General features: G+C 39.4%; 1 protein-coding gene across 1 annotated transcript in view; it reads right to left on the reverse strand.

The window, feature by feature from the left end:
- Positions 1 to 1,327: 1,327 nt before the first annotated feature.
- The window catches only part of cubn (cubilin (intrinsic factor-cobalamin receptor)), a 29,518-nt gene continuing 17,748 nt past the window's right edge, over positions 1,328 to 13,097 (reverse strand). Inside the window, exons 34-66 of the mRNA XM_056738888.1 lie at positions 12,633 to 12,761; positions 12,421 to 12,553; positions 12,130 to 12,335; positions 11,853 to 12,034; positions 11,570 to 11,762; positions 11,286 to 11,483; positions 11,060 to 11,206; positions 10,764 to 10,954; positions 10,485 to 10,653; positions 10,134 to 10,308; positions 9,357 to 9,535; positions 9,058 to 9,267; positions 8,844 to 8,984; positions 8,571 to 8,752; positions 8,282 to 8,453; positions 7,995 to 8,192; positions 7,702 to 7,851; positions 7,504 to 7,625; positions 7,205 to 7,430; positions 6,895 to 7,082; positions 6,633 to 6,789; positions 6,391 to 6,540; positions 6,120 to 6,308; positions 5,619 to 5,748; positions 4,774 to 4,991; positions 3,769 to 3,974; positions 3,527 to 3,689; positions 3,211 to 3,419; positions 2,638 to 2,782; positions 2,367 to 2,548; positions 2,128 to 2,293; positions 1,803 to 2,038; positions 1,328 to 1,641 (exon numbers count right to left, since the gene is read on the reverse strand). Coding sequence (XP_056594866.1) covers positions 1,534 to 1,641; positions 1,803 to 2,038; positions 2,128 to 2,293; positions 2,367 to 2,548; positions 2,638 to 2,782; positions 3,211 to 3,419; positions 3,527 to 3,689; positions 3,769 to 3,974; positions 4,774 to 4,991; positions 5,619 to 5,748; positions 6,120 to 6,308; positions 6,391 to 6,540; positions 6,633 to 6,789; positions 6,895 to 7,082; positions 7,205 to 7,430; positions 7,504 to 7,625; positions 7,702 to 7,851; positions 7,995 to 8,192; positions 8,282 to 8,453; positions 8,571 to 8,752; positions 8,844 to 8,984; positions 9,058 to 9,267; positions 9,357 to 9,535; positions 10,134 to 10,308; positions 10,485 to 10,653; positions 10,764 to 10,954; positions 11,060 to 11,206; positions 11,286 to 11,483; positions 11,570 to 11,762; positions 11,853 to 12,034; positions 12,130 to 12,335; positions 12,421 to 12,553; positions 12,633 to 12,761 — 5,750 coding nt within the window. The 3' untranslated portion in view covers positions 1,328 to 1,533. The remainder of the gene's footprint in view (positions 1,642 to 1,802; positions 2,039 to 2,127; positions 2,294 to 2,366; positions 2,549 to 2,637; positions 2,783 to 3,210; positions 3,420 to 3,526; positions 3,690 to 3,768; positions 3,975 to 4,773; positions 4,992 to 5,618; positions 5,749 to 6,119; positions 6,309 to 6,390; positions 6,541 to 6,632; positions 6,790 to 6,894; positions 7,083 to 7,204; positions 7,431 to 7,503; positions 7,626 to 7,701; positions 7,852 to 7,994; positions 8,193 to 8,281; positions 8,454 to 8,570; positions 8,753 to 8,843; positions 8,985 to 9,057; positions 9,268 to 9,356; positions 9,536 to 10,133; positions 10,309 to 10,484; positions 10,654 to 10,763; positions 10,955 to 11,059; positions 11,207 to 11,285; positions 11,484 to 11,569; positions 11,763 to 11,852; positions 12,035 to 12,129; positions 12,336 to 12,420; positions 12,554 to 12,632; positions 12,762 to 13,097) is intronic.

The following is a 13,097-nucleotide window of genomic DNA, read 5'->3' on the forward strand; positions in this document are numbered from 1 at the left end:
GTTCTTCAATCATGTGCCTGAGGAACTGTACAGAGAGTGAACAACCATCATGTTTATTGAATTGTCTTTTTTTTGGAAAATATAGGTATCTAAATGTTATTTGTGTGCAGTACAAATGTTACTTAATATGCATTAATTATAACATACATTTTATGGGAATTTTAAAAGCATATCATATATCAAAGGAAACACGTCAAGATCGTATCCTAGATTAATTTCGCGTCACAAATAAAATAATCATATACTACTACATTTACATTTAGTCATTTAGCAGATGCTTTTATTCAAAGTGACAGTTGTGGTACTCGATTTTTGCTTTAGTCCTAATTAATTACAATACTTTAAGATTGTAAAATTTATTGTCATTATTGATGATTATCGTCCTTTTTAATGACTCTCCTGAGATTCACAATTTCACCTTGCTGTGGTATCTTCATAAAAACACTGTAATGCAATATTAAAAAATGGAATAAATAAAATCAACATGTTGAAAATCAATAAAATAAATACATGATGTAGTACATTACCACTTAAATGTATCATAAATGTGCTCAATCATAATGAAATGAATGCAAGAAATACAATAATATGTCAATGGTTTCTTCGATAAATATGTTTTTTCAAAAATTTGATCTGGACATGTTTTGGGTAGTTTTTTAGACTAACCCGAACACCTTATCTTCATTAAAACCCAGAAAATATAAATTTCATTGCATCAGTAGTCTAAATGTCCAGCGTGACCATTTCTTGCACAAGGTCCAAACACTATTACACAGTGAATGATTCTCATAAACTTTGACCCTCTTATAAAAGGCAAAGTATGAACGGTTTGTGAAAGTCGTGAGAAATGCTCTAATACCAGATGTTATTATCATCAAGATCAGATTTTTTTTCTTAGCTTGTTTTCTAGGCCTGGAGAACAGGAAGATCACACAATTTGTTTATCTTTATCAGAGCACAGAACATGCTAACTTTCCACTGCAGATGGACTCATTGGTGTCCATCATTAGCCATCCGTGTCTTATATTTTTACCCTGAACTATACCATCTTTGTCCGGTGAGTAAAGTGTGGTGCATCTGGATTGAGGATGTCAGTCTGGAGGTTTGGAAAAATTCCAGGGAGAAGTGTGGAATCTGCCATCTAGACGATTAAATAACCCAATCAACACATTCCCACAGTAAAGATCTTTTTGATTTCCCCCTAGTGTTCTGACGGCACTGAGATTCAATGGAGACATCTGCTTAGTCCTGATATATTTCTATCACAAAAAGGATTCTTTACAAGTTTCCTTCTATCTTATGGTGTTATGAAATCATACAGCCAGACTGGAAGAACACAACTTTATTTTCTTTATTTTCCAAAAAGACATCAAATATATATATATATAAACTCATTCTTTAAACAATTATCTACAAAAGTGGCTGAAATTACAATATGTTTGATTTACCAGTGAAAAGTCACTGTTCACATGATTGCTAAATGTACTTGTGTGGGTGTGTGCATATATGTGTATTGTATGTTTTAGTCTCCTCTCAGCTGCTCCATGTCAGTCTGAACCCAGATGGAAGAACAGCAGACTGGGCAGAAAACTTTAGAAACACAAGATTTGATGAAGCCCTGAAAGGAGCAATATTCGTCTCCTGCAGAAGAACAAAACAAAATCATCATTCTGTAGTTATTATACGAGTTCATGGTTCATTGAAAATGAATAGAGGTGTTTCCATTCATAACACCTCCGTAACCGTATTGCAATGCCATTTCAACCTTTACTGACAGCATTGGAATGTTTCTTCTCACATACCGGTCCACAGTAAGGCCCAACAATGGGTGAATCCGCATCTGGTCCATCGTACAGCTTCAGGTAATTATTCTGACAGTCTCCTGGGTCATCAATGCTAATCTGGTTGAAAGTCACTGTCACAACTCTTCCACTAGGGGCTCGTATTGACCACTCACAGGAAGTGCCGTTGGGATAGGTGCCAGGGTAGTTTGGACTGGTGAAAGATCCGTGGTCTCCATATAACACACCACCACAACCTACAAGGCAAACACAAGACTCACTGAATGATTTCTGCAGACTGATTGAATTTATTGTTACATTACAAAAAGTGTGCCCTTGGCCTTACTGTGTTGAGAAGAAGTCCATGTCATCTCAAAGCCGTTTCGGGAAGTCACAAAGTCGGTCTTGAAATGCAAGAAAAGTTGGTTGCTTCCCGGGAAGATGGGACTGGGCAGCGTGTTTCCACAGTACTTCCCTAACAGAGGCGACGTGGCAGTGCTGCCGTTCCTCACCTAAAGCACAAGTCAGATATCAGAAATCCTCCAAATTCTTTAGTTTGATCAGCTGGTTTTGGTCAACGCTCACCTCCAGGTAATCATAGTTGCAGGAAGTGTGACCCTCCACATCAAAACTGGTGAAGAATAGAGAGATGGAGCTGTTCTGAGGTGCCTGCAGTACGATGCTGCATTCAATATTATGAGGATATACTTCAGGCCAGCCAGGACTCTTCAGGTAGCCATATTCCTGCTCATATACTCTACTACAACCTACAGATATACAGACATATACACGCATTGACAATATAATCACACCAATGAGAAAAAAGCTGATTTGGAAACGTAGGGAAAGAACTAACCTGCCACCTGATAGGTGAGACTGAATCCGTTGCCGGTCATGAAGGCATCTGATTTGAAAGTGACGTGCATGGTGCGGCCGTAACTGTAGAAATCTGGTACGTGCGAGTCTATGCCACAAAATTTATGAGCCTGCCCATAATCACCCTAAAAGAATGAAATCAAATGACAGATTTAGATAAATATTGACTAAATTATTTCCACTCCACCTATTATTGACTGCTTTGCTTCCTGATTCAGATGAAGCTTAAATTATTGTCTGAAAATAAAACAAGGTATCATTATTCTATTAAGATTTGTTAATAAATAACATAAAATAATTGCCTTAATTATATGTACTTTTAGTAATATAAAAAATGCGTCTTTCCCTGTTCTGGTCAATTCTGTTACCTTTAACTTATATTTTTGTATGGTTTTCATTATTTTTTATATATTTTATATTTACTATATATTTCATTATATTTTTTAGATTATTTGTAATGAAATTTACGTAATTAATTAAATAGCCTTTTTGTGAGAATTTCCTCAGACATGATCAATTAGAACGTGTGAAGTTTTGGGAGGCTGCGTCTCACCACCGGGAAGTCCCTAAATTCCAGAAAGTTGTTGGTGCAGCTCTGGCTAGACTGCAGCTGGAAATGCTGAACGGACACCTTCACAGCCTCCTGAGGAGGAGCATCCAGAACCCATCGGCATAAGGTAAAGGGGGGGTAAGGATTGGGATAGAACGTAGATGTGATGGTCTGACCCGATTCTGTAGCATTGAATGTTCCTCCACAGAGTCCTAAACAGATGCTCTATTAATGTAACCTAACACACAGTATCCTTTTATAAAATCATTGTTTAGACCTCATGTTGACCAAACATTTCGCTCAGTTTAAGGTATCTTACTATCCAATGTCACATAAGTGGCGTTGAAGCCACGCCGTTGCACTACACCGTCCGAGATGAAGTGCACAGTCAGGAAGTTACTGGCTGAGATGTAAGGGGCGGGTACTTCAGATCCGCAGTATGTACCAACCAGTGGATAGCTAGCACTGTCACCGTCATAGATCTACGGATGGAAAGATATTTATGTGCAAGACGTCATTTGGTGCATTTGACATGCTTATATAACACAATGCTGACATTACCTTAACATAGTCATATCTGCAGTTGGTTCCAAATGGGCCTTCAAGCTCAAAAGAGGGGAAAGTGAGGTTAATTGCTTTATTTGCTTCCACAGCGATGGTCCACACACAGTCCATACGTGGCTCGTACTGTCCGTCCATGTTAATATCAGGAGAACCAAACATTCCGGTGGAGGATGTCAGGTAGCCACCGCAGCCCTGCTGAGGACCTTGAGAAGATGATATAGGGGAGACAGAAATAGAGAGAGTGAGAATTCGGAAAAGACACAAAAACTCAACATACCACCTGTAGGTGTCAGTAGAGTCCACGAAGTCATGCTGACCAATAATGTGAGGTCATCAAGTGTCTAAATCAGATTTTCTATAAAAATTATTACAACCAGTATTGATTCTTAAAGACCTCATGACTGAGGTTTGCTGAACGGCTGAGGAAAACATTGAAGATAAAATTATATAAATGTCAATAAAATAATTAATCTGAACAAAAAATCGTGTTTGAATTATTTTATCGATTTTAATCATTTGATCAAGTTCTAACAATAAGTTTATCAATTTCATGGCTGAACAATTGAAATGAGAATACAGAATTAGAAATCTCCTTTTCTTTCTTCTTCAACAACACCGTTCCATTATGTCTTTTTGTCCGAACAATTTCCATTGTTGTGAAAGAACAACAGGGATGCTTGTAAGACTGGGCGGTTCTCTCTCACCCCCCGTACACGAGCTACAATACCATTTACAATTCAGCTCTAAGCGAGGCTGGACATCTTGAAGTCACTGGTGCATCAGACGCTTTAAAACACAAAGCTTATACAAATAATACCGTTTATGACCCATGAACACTTTGTTTAGTCCTCAAAGAGAACTTTGTCGTCCTGAATGACTGTACAATCATTCCCACAGTCTTTAATTTGGTTCCAGTAAGAAGCACAAATTTAACAGCACATATTTGATCTGTAACAGGTCAGATAATGTCTTTTGTTTACTGAGAGGATGGAGAAACCACACCTAAAGTCTCACTGTACGTTGCTCTCCATCCCTCCGCCACGATGGACGCGTCTGTGACGAATTCGAGAAACATCTGATTGGACGAGGACCTGAGGTTCGGCGGAAGCTGCTGCCCGCAGAATTTCCCCATCAGTGGCGCAAGAGTGTTTTCTCCATCATACACAGCCACATAATCATAGCGACAGTTCGAGGAGGCCTCAAGACTGAAAGAGTTGAATCTATAGATGGAAAAGCATTGTCATTGAATTTAATGACAATTAAAAGCATTGTAGCCACGCTGAAAAATGGAGAAGACCACTAATGGTAGAGGGGGGTTCTTTAAGAGAAAGTCTCTAGGGACGGATGATGAAAGAATGGCTTGCTGCCCGTCAATGACACATTTTAGTGGGATTAACTACACAAAAGGAAAGCCGGATGATCAATACTAGCATGCCATTCTCTTCTCAGCATCTGTCTCTTTGTTAGAACACAGCTGGCATTATGAAAGAATCGTGCCCGTGTTGTTGCTCTGAATTGGTTCATGTGTCATCATCTATTCCCCCTCATGTCATTTCAAACCTGTATGACTTTCTTCCGCACAACACAAAGAAGATATTTTGAAGACTGTCTTGATATTGACTTCTATTGTATTGACGCAAAATACATTTCTCAAAAAAAATAGCTCTTTTTTGTTCCAAAGAGGTTCGAGTTATATACAGGGCTTGAATGACACATGGATGAATAAATTACAGATGTTTTAATTTTGGGTGAATTATGCATTAAGACTATGTCTGTTTATGCCAAAACTGAAAAAAGTTTGAAAGATAAAGAGCGTCAAGTCATTATTGAGGGGAAAAAATACTCACTTGAGGTCAATGACACGGTTGTTGCCGACATATATGTGATATGTGCAATTGATGTTGTGAAGGTAATTGATGATAGAATGCGCTGGACTGCTGATTGTCCCGGCAGTTGTATTAAACACGCCACCACATGCTGTTAAAATGACAGACAGACAAAAATCAAATTGAATTCTATTGTCACTGAACTGAAAGAACCCCAACCTGCTAAAAAACTGTAAACTAAACTAAAACTTTAGTCTTTATGATGTTTGTTTTGTAAAACGCATTAACTGAAAATCTCTTACTGTGCATATTATTTACCACTATTATACATATCTATTGTACAACACGAGTAGTTTACAACTACTGCACCACCATTAGGCGACCCTCAGCACATTTCTACATACAAACCTCTCTCACACATGAAAGACACACGTCAACAGGTCTATTTTTTCGGTTGGGACTCTGTACAGCAAACATAATCATACTATACTGTACATTGAAGGTTGTGTAGTTGGTGCTTACGCATGGTTCTGTATTCAGCCAGGAAGCCATTGTCATTGATTATGCTGTCAGAGTAGAAGTTGAGAAGCATTGGCCCAAAGGTGGAGAAGATGCCTGGGATGGTATTTCCACACAGAGTAGCCAGTGGGACACTATTGACGGAGGTGCCACTGTAGATCTTCACACCATCATAGATACATGTGGAGTGTGCTAGAAATGAAGAAAAGCCATGATTATCCAACTCTTCCTTGACAGATGCATTGTGTCATGATTATTTTAAGCAAGAGCATACCTTCCAACTGAAACGTTTTAAACGTGAGGACAACTACGTTCTGGCTCCCAGCATCGATGATGTAATTACAATTGGACCTATCTGGGTAGTGGTCTGGGTAGTTTGGTGACACCACACGGCCAACTGTTCCTGTTAGATTGGCACCACATCCTAAAAGCAAAAGAGAAAATCATTAGAATACCTGTAAGAACTTGATGAGCAAGGGAAAGATATGATAAACAATAAACCCATGTGATACACACTAGTGTTGAATGAGGCAGAAAATCCTTTGCCAACAGTTCCTGTGGACTGGAAGCGAGCCTTTATAACATTTCGAGGTGCAGTGACTACAGCAGGGGCTGTTGAGCCACAACCAGTGACCAAGAGATTCTCATCTTTCTCTACGGTGTTGGACCAAACCTGTCAGACATGCATGGATAGAATACAATGTTAACCCAAACACACAAAAAAACACCACTAAATTAAATTAACCTAACATTTTCAATAAAATGAAAACATGTTTACCTTGATGAAACTGTTTTGACACTGTTCACTTGAGTCTGGGATTTGGAAGTCACCGTCAAAATCCAATTCCAGATGGTTTCCATCATGGGCTATGATGGTCCAGGAACACTGAGTATTGGATGGGAAATTCTGTGGATAATTTGGAGATTTGAAGGTGCCTGTATCGGCATGTATGATTCCTCCGCAACCTGAGGATGAAGAAAAAAGTCAGGAAAAGAACACAATCAAATGTACAAGAATATTGTAGCAGGACCAATACAGATGTTATTCCAAGTACTTTTCATGCATAGCAAAGTTGCATTGTGCGTACCTGAAGAGTCTGTTGACCAGCTGGCAATAAATCCTCCTTTGGACACCACATGATCAGCAAGAAACACCAGAGCTAACTTGTTTGAGCCTGACTGAATTGTTCCAGGAGAGTTTGTTCCACAATATTGACCAATCACGGGAGCTCCAGGTGAGCCACCATTGAAGATTGTTACAGAATCCCACCCGCATTGACTGTGCTGCTCCACTTCAAAGTATGTGAAAGTGAGCTAGACAAGAAAACTTGTTAGAAGAATATAAAGGGAACCAAAACGCACACCTTAGAATATAAAAGGCACTTACAGTGATAGTGTGGCCCTCTGGAGCCTCAAGAAGCCAAGCACAGCGACTCGGACTGGGGTATTGGTTGGGATATCCAGGGCTGGAAATGACACCTCCTTCTCCACTCTGTAAACCTCCACACTCTGTGAAAAATCAGCTTGCTCATGTAGACTTTTTTAAGATTATTGTGTGTAAGTGGCTCTTAATGATCAATATTACCTGAAAAGTGATATGTGACCTTAAAGCCCAAATCAACTTCAAACTCATCTGATCGGAAGTGAACCCAAAGGCCAGGGGTAAACACCACTATGGGGATTGTAGGTGCGGTTTGACCACAGAAGCGCGCCAAGAGCTCTCCATTCATGTCATCTGCATGAGAAGAACAAACGTGACAGCCTTGAATAGATATCCATAGTAGAACTAAGTCCACAAAAGCCCACAAAATACCGTTGTTAATGCAATGATATACAGTGAGCTTCAGGAGAACATGAAGGTAATGCTATAAACCCCACCCATTCTGAACTCCAAGTAATCCCACTCGCAGGTTTGGTGATGCTCTAGATGTAGTTCATCTATAAACAACACAATGGATGAATTCACATGCTGTGGGTTCTGGATCAGCCATTCGCAGTTCAATCTGTTGCTGTAGTTTCCATTTCCAAACTCCGGGGACGTGAAGTTGCCAGGTTCACTAAGTATCCCACCACACACTACAAATGAGCAGGGATTCACCAATTAAATCAAGACTCAGATTACTCAACATGATAATTGAGTGTCTTAAATTCACTCAAGTTCTCACCTGCTTGCTCCTCCGAGGAGTAATCCGCTGTGAATCCACCATTAGACACCGATGCGTCTGTGGCGAAAATGACGGTCATAGTATGCCCAGAAGATTTGATTTGGGTACCAGCAGGCACTGTGCCACATAAACGGTCCAATCGAGGAGCATTAGGTACCAGACCATTTTGGACCTATCAGCCAATGAGTAAAAGCTTTGATTCACGCATACATACTAATGTAAAACTTCACTAAAAGTGTACATTTTGAACAGTCTGATTGGTTGGTGCCAGGAGTATCAATGACCTCACCTCCACAAAATCATACAAGCAGGTATTGTGGTCCTCCAGCCTCAAGTCGTTGATGGTAAGGGTGACCCTACGACCTTGAGGAACAGTGATTCTCCAGCGACATACTCGGCTGTGGGGGTACAGATTTGGGTAGTTGGGAGATGAAATGGTCCCGAATGGTGCGTTCAGATCCCCTCCGCACTCTATAAAGAGGAACAATATCATTACGTTACTCATGGAACCACAAGAGTCCACCACCCCAACCGGACACTTTTAGAAAGAAATAGCTCTTGCCTTCAACACTGGCTTCAAACGATAAGCTGAACCCTGCTGCATTTCCACTGCCATCACTGACAAACCTCACATAGGCAAAACTGTCTCCAGTATCCATTGATGTTGGAAGGCTGTTCCCACAGTGTTTCCCCAAAAGACGACCTAACGAGGGAATGCTTTGGTCAATGATCGGCATAACCTAACTTGAGGTATTTTGTGCAGGGAAAACACGAACCTGAGGCATTGTATTCACGGAGTTCTACATAGTCATTAGTGCAGTCAGGGGAGCTTTGCAGGTCAAGAGCAGTGTATGTCAGGGTCAGATAGTGTCCAACAGGACCCTCCAGGTACCATTCGCAGTTCGAGTTGTCTGGATAGTTTGAGTCTGGGTAACCTGGACTTTTGAGCGTTCCACTCTGACCAATGTAAGTGCCTCCACAAGTAGCTGAGTTGGGAAAGAAATCATTTTAAGCCTTTAGGGCAATAACAATAAAAACAAGTTAGGGCTTTGTATAGTTTGGACATTTGGATTACCAATGGAATACTTTGCTTTAAAACCGATATGTGTGATGCTGGTATCGGTTCGGAATCGGATATACATGGTGTTGCCTAAAGAATGCTGGGTAGATGGCCGGGTGTTGCCACAAAGCCTGCCAATCAAATCGGCATCCGATGTGGGACCAGTACGAAGCTCGATGTAGTCATAAAGACATCTATGAGAGAGGTTATAGATATATTACACTGGTAGATTTAAATTTTTTTAGATCTTAGATATTTAGATAGAATTAGATAGAATTAGATTCTAATAAAGTTCTATTATACTCATTATTTAGATTTAGGGATGCTTGATTGTGACAATTATTTCATTACTAAATATTTCAACCATATTGGCTAAATAAAATATTAATTGTCTAATATTGAGATCACTATTTTTTTACAGGATTGACTTGGAAAACCATATATTTATGATAATAATAAAACATAATACTGTAGATGTATATAAGAATAAGTGTTTTTATTAAACCATTTATTTATTACAAATAAACTAGGTCTATATAATAAATAAATGTAAAAAATAGATAAATAAATTATAAATGCACAGATTTTAATAAATTAATAAACAATACAATTATAAACAATAAAAGATTTTAAAAATAAAGGATTAAAAATGTGGAAAAATAATTATTTTACAAGGAGTATTTAGTTTCAATAATTATTGGAAGCCAATTTTGAAATTCTTTTATGATGATTGTATAAATTTAACAATAACAAGCATTTGACTGTTCTAAATACTGTTTATATGAAACATACCCAGAATGAGGCTCAATGTAGAAATCACCCTCAAAGTCGAGTTGTACAGCCTCTCCATTGGGAACTTTGATTATCCACACACAGTCAATATTTTGGGGGTAGTTTGATGGATAGTTCGGAGATGTGATGTACCCTGGTGGGTCTCCATCATTCAGCTCAATGAGACCACCGCAAGCTGGAAAAATACATTCAGATTTAATACTCTCTTAGTCACCTGTAAACATTGAAACTAATTGTAAATGAAACGTCAATTGCGCAACATGCAGCCTGAATTTTCTCAAGCAGATATTCTTTTGTCTTGTTTATGAATGTTATGGGAGTATTTTATAGGCATAATAATCAAGAATTCACCTGAGCTATGGGCTTCAAATACAAGTTTGAATCCACTGGCCTCATTGGAGTCATCTGAGACAAAATGGGCAAACATGCTGTTGTCTGTGGTTTGAAGTGTAGATGGAGGACTGGTTCCACAGAGACGTCCTGACAGACTTGGTGAGTTGCCATCAGGTCCATTTCGTAACTAATTCAAAATGATCACTTTAATATGTTTCACATACAAAAAAAAAGATACTTTGCATGATATAAGAGAGCACTCCGCTCCATATAATGACGTCCCCTATATTCTCTTACCTCCAAGTAGTCACCAGAACTGCACTGCGTTCCAAATCCTTGTATCTGGAAAGGGTTTTCAAAGTTTACGGACAATCTGAACCCTGGAGTGACCATGAATTGCCAAATGCAATTGAGGTTGCGCTTGTAATTCTGTGGATACTGAGGAGTACTCAAAACTCCTCTGTCCGTATGGATGAAACCTCCACAACCTGATTGACAAGTCAAGAAAAATAGTTCATCCTCAAAATGTTTATTTGCATTATTGCATTATAGGATTTTTACTATTTGTGATGGTTCATGGATTTTCTATTCACCTTTGGAAAAGGAAGCATTGAAGCCTCCTCTATTAATGCTGCCATCGGAGGTAAATTGGAGGAACATGGCGTCGCCAGTCGTGTGGAGAGAACCAGGCAGCTGTCGCCCGCAAAGGGTTGCGATTATTGGAGATAAATTGGTTTCACCTTAAAAAACAACCCATCCCAGGGATTAAACCATTATTGTAATTGATTTCAAATTGACTTTATATGGCAAAAGGCCTACCATCTCTGATGACCAAGCTGTCGTGAAGACACGAAACCTCATCTTCAATGTCCAAAGACAACAGATTCAACTCCACAATGGAATTAGGAGACCTGATTACCCATGAGCACTCAAGGTTAGGTTGATATGGCTCAGGCCATCCAGGAGAGAAGAGGAAACTGGGTATGTCTCCTGTCATCAATGATCCACCACACGCTCCTGGAAAGAATAGAGAATGGAGACCATTGGGAAACTTCATTTGAACAATAGCCTTGGAAGTTCTTTACATTCGATGGTGAACTGACCTGGCTGTATCGTAGGCAAGGGACCAGAATGTTGAACGGCCGTCCACTCGATGAGAAAGCCTTTCCCTCCAATCACATTATCAGATTTGAACTCAAGAGTCACAGTGCTGCCTGAACTTCTCACCGGGTCGGGCAGAGACAGGCCGCAAAACTCACCCATCAGGTAGCCATGAGTGTTCGGACCATCAAATATCTACAGAACAAGAGGAACACTATGTTTCATAAATGCCTTTATATTAAATACCTGCTCTTGTTTTCAGGTGAACTGTACATTCATGCAGACCTTTAGCTTGTCATAATAGCAATTGGACAGGTCCTCAATGTCAATATCCAGAAACTGAATTTCCACGAAAGAGTCGCCATTTACTGTGATGGTCCAGCGGTAGTCTGCGTTGTTTGGGTAGGTGCGTGGGTAAAGAGGAGAGGCGACCTGGCCTGAACTGCCTGTTATGTCATTTCCGTACACTAAATAGAGAAGATATATATATTTATTTGCACAGGTAAAATCATAAGGTGATTTGATCCAGATAAAAACGGAGCAATCCATCTTTTAGACTCACAGTGAGAGAACACTGCTCTGAATCCAGCGCCGCTCACCGAGGAGTCCGAGACAAACTTGATCCACAGCATGTGGCCAGTTATGGAGGTGTAGTTGGAAGGAAGAGAGTCACCACAGAAACGGCCAACCAGATCACCAGTAGAGTGACCTTCACGAATCTCTAGGTAGTCGTGACTGCAATCTGTGCTCTGCTGGAGCTGGAACATACTGGATACGGTAATACAATTTAATCTTTTTTGTGAATCCATTAGGGTGAGTTTGAAAGACTGAGGAAACATCCTGATTGGCTCACGTGAAGGAGAATTGGAGGCGGTTCCCAGGGGAACTGGTCAAGGTCCACACACACTCCACATTAGGTGGATATGCTTCCGGATAATTTGGACTGTTGAAAGCACCCGATTCCATTAATAGATGTCCACCACAGCCTGGAAAAATGGGCGAAACCACATTTAATCATCAAAAAAATCTTATAAAATATGATTAAAAAAAAGATCAAAGCCTAACCTGAGGTTGAGGCCATGTAGGTTGCCCTGAAACCTTTCTTAGATACGGTAGAATCTGAAATGAAGTTTACCACCATGGCATTGCTGAATGAAGTGACTGGATGTGGTAATGCAGACCCGCAGTATCGACCTTGAAATATTCAGTGTATTAAGATGTGAGAGTGGTTATTTCATAGTATGACAAATGTACAAAATGAATATAAACAGTTGTGGCCGAGCGATGTTTAAATTTGGAAAATTGACTTCACTTTTATGCAAATATATTGTAATGACTTATAAAAAAATATTCATGTTGCATAGTTTAAGTTTAAGAAATATATAATAACATCAGTGAAATTCAACTTTAATTTAGTTTATTTTGTGTTTTGTTTGTTTGGTTTGTAAACATTTTGACTCCTAAGGCAAAAAATTTAATAGATGCAGAATAGTTTATGATAATCTAGTTTATATATTATTGTGTAGAATT

Source organism: Triplophysa dalaica, chromosome 23, assembly GCF_015846415.1.
Source record: "Triplophysa dalaica isolate WHDGS20190420 chromosome 23, ASM1584641v1, whole genome shotgun sequence".
NCBI lineage: Eukaryota > Metazoa > Chordata > Actinopteri > Cypriniformes > Nemacheilidae > Triplophysa > Triplophysa dalaica.